Source organism: Amphimedon queenslandica, unplaced genomic scaffold, assembly GCF_000090795.2.
Source record: "Amphimedon queenslandica unplaced genomic scaffold, v1.1 AMPQUscaffold_13377, whole genome shotgun sequence".
NCBI classification, from domain to species: domain Eukaryota; kingdom Metazoa; phylum Porifera; class Demospongiae; order Haplosclerida; family Niphatidae; genus Amphimedon; species Amphimedon queenslandica.
In genome coordinates this window covers 75,733-86,320 of record NW_003546387.1, presented here as the reverse complement: position 1 = coordinate 86,320, position 10,588 = coordinate 75,733, and the positions used below count along the sequence as shown (strand labels likewise).

General features: G+C 35.7%; 1 protein-coding gene across 1 annotated transcript; it reads right to left on the bottom strand.

Annotated features, from left to right (window-relative positions):
* Positions 1-1,898: 1,898 nt before the first annotated feature.
* Positions 1,899-3,474, bottom strand: LOC109582547 (solute carrier family 7 member 13-like). Its single transcript, XM_019997290.1, has 3 exons — positions 3,156-3,474; positions 2,610-2,796; positions 1,899-2,338 (listed from the first exon to the last, which is right to left on the bottom strand). The coding sequence occupies exons 1-3, from the start codon at positions 3,192-3,194 to the stop codon at positions 2,250-2,252; spliced, it is 315 nt and encodes a 104-aa protein (XP_019852849.1). The 5' UTR covers positions 3,195-3,474; the 3' UTR covers positions 1,899-2,249.
* Positions 3,475-10,588: the final 7,114 nt, after the last annotated feature.

The following is a 10,588-nucleotide window of genomic DNA, read 5'->3' as shown; positions in this document are numbered from 1 at the left end:
CAGGAGACATGTGGAAATAAAACCAAGACGTGATATTGACCTATATAATTTAGGTAGTCTTTCTTTATTACCATCACAATTAGCTAAACCTTTACAAGAGATGTGTCAAATAGCTTATACTAACCTGGCTAAAACAACAGTGACATTCTCTTCACATCAACTACAGTCACTGAGTGAGGCAGTCAAGGAAGACTATCTTGGATTGATGACAACATTCACTGAATATTCTAAAAAGGAGTATCAGTTCCTTCACTTGAGTATACAAGAATTTCTAGCTGCATGGTGGATAGCTAAGCATGAGAAGAAGACAGAGGAAGTATTTAAGGATCACTTTGATGATGATCACTTTCGAATGTGTCTGAGATTTGTTGCAGGTCTAACTCACCTTGAACACGAGAGCTATCAACAGTATTTTAATATACAACAACTTGACTTACAGTATAAGAGGAAACCATTGTTTGGATCAGAGACTTGTCATCTCTCCTACTTCTACCAGAATCCTGAGATTAGACAATTTGATCACGTCAGTTCTGATGATTTTGACAATGTTCCCATTCTTCTTCTTCAACTCCTGTATGAATCACAGAACACAACATTATGTCAAGTATTAGCACAATCCATCAACAACCGCTCACTGTGTCTTGATAAAGTATCATTATCATTGTTTGACTGGTTGTGTCTCAGTTATTGTATAAACAATTCCAACACAACATGGAATCACTTGCACCTGGGGTACGTATCTAACCAGTCACTATCGGTCTTCACTGCTGGACTAACCAATAACTCACTACAGACCCAGTGTAAGAGACTGGAGGTAATGTTGAGTGAGCCCTCTGTTGAATTAATACACAAATTATTACAACCATCATTTCTATACATTATTCAGGAGTGCTACTGTGAATTCTCATTTGGTCAATATGTTTCCTGTCTTGTATTATTACATTTCCTAAATCTTCCTCAATTGAAGATACTGCACTTAAGAATGAACCCTACTGCTATACCAACACTGGACAATACATACTACACAGACAAGTGCACTGAACTTGAGGAATGTATAAAAATTAATTCAACACTAAAAGAAATGAAGATTGCATATTATGGAGAGGATGAAGTAACAAGTACCATTATCAGTGTCATTAGAGGAGTAACAAGAAATAAAACAATAACATCATTAACACTAGATGTTGATACTTCTCCTCCTCCTTTACCTGATGGAGTAATAGACCAGTTACTAAAGGACAACAACACATTACAAGCTCTTTCACTGAAGATACCCGATGAACTCCTACCATCATCACTGAATATAGTAGAGGTGAACACACCACTGACTGCTCTAGAGATTGGAGGATGGAGTAGTAGTGAACTGATGACATCATCACTCCTTCCACATATCAAAGGATTACACTGTCTGATACTACCTGAACCATACCCACCACTTCTTCTGTTTCTCTCTCATCCCAGTCTACATACACTTACTTTACCACTAGACACAGCTGAGAGTGCTATTGAACTATTTACTATTCTACAAACCAATACTACACTTAAAGCTCTGAGTATGGAGATAAAGGGAGAGAGTATATACCAGCAGTATTGGTACTAGTCTACAAGACATGCTAACACAAAACCAAACACTGAAATACATTGAGATTATTAATTACATGTATGAGTATAGTGACATTCTCATGCCCAGTTCATTCCTGTCCTTCCTAACAACTGGTCTCAGACACAACACTGACAGTATACAGCAGTTGAGAGTATCCATTCCACTGAATGAAGAGATGACAACTTTTATCGATGTTATCTGTCAAAAGAATATCTCACAGAACTTAAAGTGAACTTCAAACCAGATCAGTCATACGGTAGCTGTAGCGATGAAGAGAAGGAACAAATAATGACACTATTGTTTTATGAACAGGTACTACCTGCTGTTACTAACATGTTACAGTCACATACAACCATCAGACTACTGGGAATAGGGTGTATATATATTAATGAAGAGTCATCTCAACCTAACTGGATAGAACTAGTACAACATTTATATGAAACAATCTTCATCCATCCAACACTTGAATATGTTGAGATTATTACTGGGCACTATTATCATCCTCTCCTGGAGGATACTCTTAAAGATCAAAAGAAGACATTGATTGATAGACACAAAAAAGAACAACCACACAAACCACTACCAATAGTGAATGTTTAAATAAACTTAGTTGCAGTTAATGATATTAAAATAATATTAATAATAATTATTGATATGAATATTCAATAGTCATGTCCTCGGTATTCTTGAATGATGAAGTATAAAATATTGTATTGGAAACACCAATTATCATGCCTACATATCACACACACACACAACAATAAAAATGTAAAAGGAACTGAGTATTATAATTCATTTCACTATCTAACTCTTAATAACACTGCTTGACACTGTATAAAGGTAATATTGATGCTTTGAATTTTTTTCTTTTAATTTATGTGCTTAAATTTCTAATAAAATTGTTTGGGTGGCTCAAATTTAGTGCAACTATTTTGTATTTTTTGTATTATAAAGCAAAAAAATGATAATGGTACTTAATTAATATGTAGTAAATATAGCTACTTACTGCTTATCCTTGTAAATACAGCTGGTCTATATTTATAGTATATTAATAATAGATAGAGAGGAGTACCAGTCAATACTAGTATCAGTCCTAATAATATATACCACCTCTCTACTGACATAAACACTAATGGAACCGTTATTAGGAAGAGGGTGGAGCATATCATCACCATGGGAACGGGAGTCCATACCTGAGTGAGATAGAGCAGAGATACTTTAAAATATGTACATAATTATGTCTTCTAATAAAAATGTATTATGTACATGTACATACATATGTAATACAAAAGTGATAGTAAAATGTTCATGTAATTTCAGAGTCAGAAATTTCTAAATTTAATTCATTTCATTCATACATACATAATGCTTCAAAATGGCAGGTTCCTTTCAGTAAAAAGCTTTTAAATTGCCAAATTCACCAAATTATACCTGCTACAGGTATGTACAATACACATACATGCATGCATGTAGTTAGCTAACATGTATACATATGCACACATGTGCATGTACATGTGTGTATGTTAGTATCATAATGATTGTGTGTATTTACCTTAAATGGTCTCTTAATATTTCTTTTAGTGTATCTCATTATTAGTAGACCAATGAATGATAGACAATAGAACAACTACATAACAGGACTGAGCCCATCACCATGTCATCATCGATCACCATAGGAACGGGAGCCCATACCTGAGAGAGAGATCAGAGGTATTTTACAATATTTGTGTACAAAATTATGTAAGCCCATTAATTTTTTTAAGTTTACAATTTCTAATGATATCAATTATTGGTGTACAAATAATTAGAAACATGCACAAGAGCATATGCCGGTATTTACTATGAAGATACTGGCCTCTTAGTAAAAACAGTCATACATGTACACATTCAAACAAAGACACCATTGTCACTAGTACTGGTGACAATGGTGGCTTCGTTTGAATGTGTACATGTAATGGAAAATGTGTCCTATGTGTATTATTAACAGTCTATGATATGTCACAGCCAATATAGTGCAGTATGTCTCTATTGACAGTATTTCTTAATCCTCTCAATGAATCCTTTACTGCAGTCATGTGTTATGTGATTTACAAGTATGGCAATGTTCACTTTGACCTGTGGGTACCTGCTATAACTTTAATAAGAATGTGGTACGCAATTTTTTATTGGCAAGAGCTCTTTCAAGGGCACACACTGTTTTCATAGCACCGCCACATCTCAATAATGACAAAGCCCCACAGTTTACGAAGGAGGTTTAGGGGAATGGTTTATTTTGTGGCCTCAGATTTTTTTTATAAATATTTGTTTAAATAGCTGTACAAAATGTGCCATTAAATTTTCATTTAATGCTAATAATAATTTTTAGTAATATTTGATATTAATTCTAGTAGATTTGAGCCTGTGATAAATATTGTATGTATTATTTTATAGGATGGACAACAGTGCTGTACCAATGGCCATGCTTCTTATATGCCACCTTCTCAAGTGCTGGAGTACAAGAAGCTTGTCATAACTGCTAAGCTACCAAAGAAGCAAGAAAATAATAAGAACAAAAATAAAATAATAATAATAACAGTTGAATACTATTAATACTTTCACTATCATCATATACATGTACTTTCACCATCATTACTTTACTTATCATTGCTAAACACATTTATCTAATACAGTCATACTTGTAAAGACACCAGCAGGAGAGACCTCCAGCCATTAGACACCTTATGTAACTGATGCTACAGGACGACACTCAATATATGAAACCTTTCAGCTTTGTTTAATGATCTATTGCTTTCAATTTGCCATAAAACTCAATGGGCCAGTATCTTAATATCTAGTAATCTAGTCATACAGCATATCATCAAATGTAGATTGAAGAGCTCTTGCCAATAAAAGACTGTTCCTACCACATTCTTATTAAAGTTATAGCAGGTACATCTTTGAGATGACCCCATGTACAAACAAGGACCCTCGTATCTTTCAAAACTACCAGTACGACAAGAAGCTATAGCCACTCACTGGACTTTCTGGTAGAGGTACAACAAGGAGATAAATATAATCCACACCGGCAAAGCTGGAGGCAATTACATGTTCTCAATATTTTTAAAAAGTGAAAGATTGTTCACATACATAATAGTTCCGATCAAATGGGTTTTGTATAGGCAATTTAATTAATTATATTTATTTCTCATCATGTGCCTACTATTCATGTACACAAACAAATGTACATATGCATATGCATAACTCAATTTCAGTGGAGTCTTTCATACACTGGCTATTGAATTAATTAAAGGTAGATAATACAGATTATTTCAGATCTACATAATATAAATCTAAATGCCATAGATCCACCCATATAGTCAGTGTAATAACCATAATGACTTGAACACCATATCCAGTTGCTTTCTGCTATAATTTGCTTGAGGGTGCAATGATTGAGGTTTATTGAAGGAGAAGTGTCCATCAGTGGCATAATGAGTTCCCAGGGTTTGTTGCACAAAGCCTGGGTATTTCTGGGTATTTTTTTTGTTTCTTTAAATGACGAAACAAGCAACAGATTCCAGTGACTCCAGTCATAAGTGAACTTAGTATTGTCATACATAAAATGCTACATTGATTGTATATACATGTAGATAAGGTCAACTGAACCACTCACAAATGAGAATTGGCTTGCCTTTTTTAATAGTGTCAAATAAAATTATAAAAATTATATAAATCATACATAACTTGTATTGCAAAAGAATTGTCTTTTATGATGAATTTTTATGCCATTACTTCCATTACTTCTGGGTCTAGACAAGGGGGGCTCACGAGAGAGTTTATCTTTCTACTACAATAGGCAGTTGTGCCCAAATGCAGCAATGAGAAGGGCTCATTTGCAACCAAATCTGTTGCATAATTGATAATAGCATAATCAATTCAATTTTTCCTCTGATACCAAAAATCCTTGATGATGCATGAATAAATCAATACTGGCTATATAGTTTAGCAAGGATGATCATTGCTGCTACCTTTACGTACATGAGGATAACAAAATTTTTTCAACTTGCTTTCTAATTTAAAATTGACATTATATAAACTGCATAATTAATTTAATTTGATGAAATAATAACTCTAACACAACAGTTCACTCTTAGCTAAACCGGCTGACAACTTGACTTCAGTCTACTTTCACTGGATCAAGTCCTTTGGGTTAAAGTCCTTTGGGTTCTGTGTGTGGACTTTATAAGGAAGATAATACAGACTATTTCAGATCTATAGTATAAAATATAGATGCCATAGATCCACCCATATAGTCAGTGTAATAACCATAATGACTTGAACACCATATCCAGTTGCTTTCTGCTACAATTTGCTTGAGGGTGCAATGATTGAGGTTATTGAAGGAGAAGTGGTCATCAGTTGCATAATGAGTTCACAGGGTTTGTTGCACAAAGCCTGGGTATTTTTGTTGATTCTGTACATGACAAAAGTGGTAGCCAAGTGACAGATTCTAGTCATAAGTGAACTTAGTACTGTCATATATAAGTGTGGACAAGAGCCTATTACTGGACTTTAAAGGCTTGTGTTTAAAGACAGTTAAATAGAAAGGCAGGGCTCCTCCCTGTGCATGCACACGGTTCTTGTTCAGTGTCTTTGTAAGTATTGTCAGTGTGAGCGGTTGTGGCTACCTGTGTTTAGATTAAGACTCTCTCATTTTGTGATTACTGGTGTGTTCTGACTAGTGAGTGATGCCAAAGACTTGTCGTGCTAGAGGGGGTGGCCTGTCTCGGGGCTCAGGTCACTCAGGTCATTCAGCTTGGGCGCCGAGTCGGCCTTCTCCATCTGCAGGCTCAACTCCGGGCCCCAATGGTTCTTCTCCTGGTTCTCTGGGAGCTGCAGGTTCACAAGACTCCTCTGTTGCTGGATCCGATATTGCAGAGTTTTTGAGCCTAATCAGAGAAGAGGTGCACCAGCAGTTGTCCTCACAGATGAGTCAGCTGGGTCAAGGTGCTATCCCTCCTACTTCTGTTCCTCTCCCTACTGGTGGCATTGAGAGTCCCAGCTCTGTTGTTAATTCTGATGTTTATTGTTTCTACTTGTCTATCGTGTTTGGTGCCTGGTCTTGACCTCCTTGGGGGCCTTCCTTGCCCCTCACATCATGTATTCATTTGCCACAATGTTTGCTTTGCATTCTTTTAGGTGCTTGTACGTGCCACTATTCTTTTGAGGGTGGGGTTTCCAGAGGCTTTATTATTAATATACTCTTGGTGTGGAAGACAACAAAAAGGCTGAAGATTATCATATTTTAGCTCATTTGGCCATGAGTGACATTCAAAAGATGTTATAATTAAAAATAGACACAGTATAACGACAAAATATGAAAATCTGAAGGCTGAATATGAGAAGCTTTAAAAGCTTCAAGATGATCAATTAATGAGTCAAATTACTCTTTCATTAGAAAATAAAATTGAGGCACACTTTGGAGGGCACAGGAGTTTCAACTACATTGATCACCATTAAAAATATTGAAGATGTACCTTGTGGGGCACTACTTTTCTAAGAAGATATTCACAACAGAAGAACAAAAAAGGAGCAGTGCAATGGAATATCAAACAATTACATATAAAATTCCAAGTGTAATTGGTTCTGACATGCCTCGTTACCTGTGTAAGTTGGTGGTTTTTGGCTTTCGGAGTGCTGTTCAATTGGCACATAGTAGTTGACATCTTTTGCATTTCATGCTTATTTTAGTTCAGAAGAAAAAGTAGTCCAGTGCCCTTTGCTGCAGAGGAGCAGAAGGGTTTGGATGCTGTGTAGAAAGTCATCACTATAAGCCCCTTAATGATCAATTTAAGTGGACTTAAATTGGATTTGCTGGCAATGGTGAAACAATTTATCATATTGAAGCTACATGTAGGAACAACAATTCAACAAAGCACCAGGGATATTAGAATGGCTATACTGCAGTATTCCCTGTCATTCATAGGACACTGGAGAAACTTGTGAAGTTCTCAACATTTGATAGAAAGCTATTAATGGACACAACATTAGCATTCATTGCCCATTACATGATGCAGCATTGGCTGATAAACCTCAAAATACTTACTGAACTATGTTGCAATGCAAACAACACACAAAAAATGGGATCTTATCTAATGAGGAGAAACTTCAGATGTTGTATCAAAATAGTGATATAAAAAGAAGAAATGGCAAATCAAATCAAACCAATATGATTTTTTTGCTTCCAGAAATCATCATGAATACATAGTGCTATTCACTGCTTTTCTTGTCTTGGAAAATGCGGCAAATATACACACCTACAGCTTGGCAGAGGGCCAAAAAGTTTTGTTGAAATAGAAGGACTGAAAGTGGCATGACTGATTAACTGTCCCATATTTAATAGTTATATTTGGTCAAGGAAAGCATTATATTAGACTACTGCAATGTGACATTGACGAAGAAGATGTAGAATTACATGAATTACAGTAAGTATTGTTTGACTTAGATAATGAATGCTATGTTGCATTTTATCTAATGAACCAGCAGAATCTTACCATAAGTATGGTGTGTGATTGTTAAGTCACAACTTCAAAAGCACATTGGAAATTGCCAGGTGTCAGTCAAGGTACATCAGCATTTTTCTTATCTATCATGAAAGACCAGCTCTAATTGCAGCTACTACATATCATGACCACTTAAAGCCAGATACTGGAGAACCTTATTGTCTATCTCATTGTGAGATTTAAGGATCTGGTATTCTCAGTGAGTCCTCTTCAATGTGGCATTTAGCATTGCTCTCTATGTCATGTTGAAAGCGTTTATGCAGTTACTGGCCAGTTCAAGGTCCCTTTTTAAAGCAGCTATCACTTGATTAATGTCAGTGGCTTTAGCTCTCCGAGTCTCAATCTCTTTCTCTTGAATAGTCACCAGCTCCTGGTCTCTCTTGTTTTGAGCTTTAAATTTAGCAAGGGAGTTGTTCAGGTATTGTGAGAGGAGAGGACAAAAGAGGAGAGGAGAGTGGTACTGAGTACAGACTATGATATTTTAAAATTACGATCAAAAAAGTCAAGTCGTTATTTGCTTTTTTAAATTAGTTAATTTGCAGAGCTAAAGGCTAATTTACTATGTCTATCTGTTTATAAATAATTCAATGATAATAGTCGAGGGAACAAAAAGGGCTAATCATTTAATCAGTCAGCTCTCCAGCATAATTTCTCTAGCTACATTGATTGTATAGAGATAAGGTGAACCGTGAATGTGTCATTGCCAGCACGCATACTGTATGTGATTGGTATAACTTTTGCAGAGAGGTATGCACCACTATTTTAGAGGAGTCTACTCAAACTTCGAGGTGCAGGGAAGTAGTTGAAGTAGACAAATCCAAGTTTGGGAAGAGAAAATACAATAGGGGAGGAGGGTAGATGGTATTTGGGTTTTTGGTGGGATTTACTGTCGAACCAGACAGTGTTTTTTAGTCACTGTTTAGGACCAAAAGACTGAAACACTGATCCCTATAATACAAAGGTACATCAAGCCTGGAACTAAATTAATTACTGACTGCTGGAGCTCATATAGCAGTTTACATCTCTTGCAACTAAATAGTTATTGGTATTTGACAGGAAAACACTGCAGTACTTTCAAGAAGTCAAGCAGAACGAACCACTCACTAATGAGAATTGGCTTGCCTTTTTCCTAATTGTGTCAAATAAAACTAAAAAAATTATATAAATCACACATAACTTGCATTATAAGAGACTGGGAGGAGCTAAATCAGCTAATTGCCAGTATGGTGTCTCAATGACAGTTACAACATTTTAGTTCTAAAAATATCAGAGCAGTGTGCAATTACTTACATCCCATTTGGCATCAATGATCCTGATTTCAATGCTCAATTTTGCTAATACTTCATCTCAAATGCTATAAATGTAAAGATTTAAGAGAAAAGTCGAGAATTACAATGAATCTTATCCGTAAATTTAAATAGTTTTGGTACTAGAATATCATTAGGTTGCAATTCTTTAAATAAAACAAGTATACAATTTAGAACAATTTCTAGCCAATAAAATGAAAGCAGACGATTTTAAAGAATGACTTGACTCTGGTGTCTACTATGATTGCAAGTAGAAAGCTACCTATACTAATTAACACAATAATATTGAACAACACATAGCTATCACTGAATCACCCATCAGCCATAACAGTGGCAGTATCATGTTCCAGCCATACTGTGACCATGCTGTGACACATGACTAAGCCTGAAGCAAGGAACTCAATTCAGTGGAGTCGAACATCAATAATTAATTGAGGGAGCCATTATAGATTACTTTAGATTTATTTTATAAATCAAGATGCCTATTTAGTCAGTGTAATAACCATAATGACTTGCTAGCCACATGAACATGATACCCAGTTCATAACTGGAGATGTGCAGTAGATGAAAGAGGATTATCTGAAGGTCAGCGGCAGCAGTTCAGTATGGACTTTTTTATTTTATTGCACAAGATCTGATTCCATGGTATTCACCCGATAGCATTGACTTTAGTAACCTAGAAGTCAATAGGTAACCATGTGATGTCAATTATAACACAATGTACCTCCATCTTATCTTAATACAGGCCAACTGACGATGTTAGGGGACTGAATAGAGAAACAATCATTGCCTTGGTAGCTGATATTGAAAGTAAAAATTGGCAAAGGGATTTTTTAAGGAACAACATGTTTGGAAATGAACATCTCCGTGCAAGTACTACTGATGATGTGGAATGCTTCTTTAGTGCGTGCTACGTGATACGGTTGGGAAAAATTTTACATTGAAACAAGTATGTCTTCATAAATACAATATGCCTAATGAATGCATGGTATACTCTAAATGTAGGTATACTATGGCTGGAGAAAAGTTTGTTTGGAATTTATGAAAAGATTGAATCCAGACCTTCCATTTTATTATCACACAAGTACTCACTCAAGGTTTTATGAAGGCGAGATGCCCAGTTTCAATGAAGTTTC

Bases quoted from the DNA above. Each gene is read 5' to 3' on its own strand.
- LOC109582547 (XM_019997290.1), bottom strand. From the start codon at position 3,194: ATGAGATACACTAAAAGAAATATTAAGAGACCATTTAAG. The intron at 2,797-3,155 runs GTAAATACACAC...TATCTCACTCAG, and splicing joins ATATTAAGAGACCATTTAAG to GTATGGACTCCCGTTCCCAT. The intron at 2,339-2,609 runs GTAAGTAGCTAT...TGTGATATGTAG, and splicing joins TGTATTTACAAGGATAAGCA to GCATGATAATTGGTGTTTCC.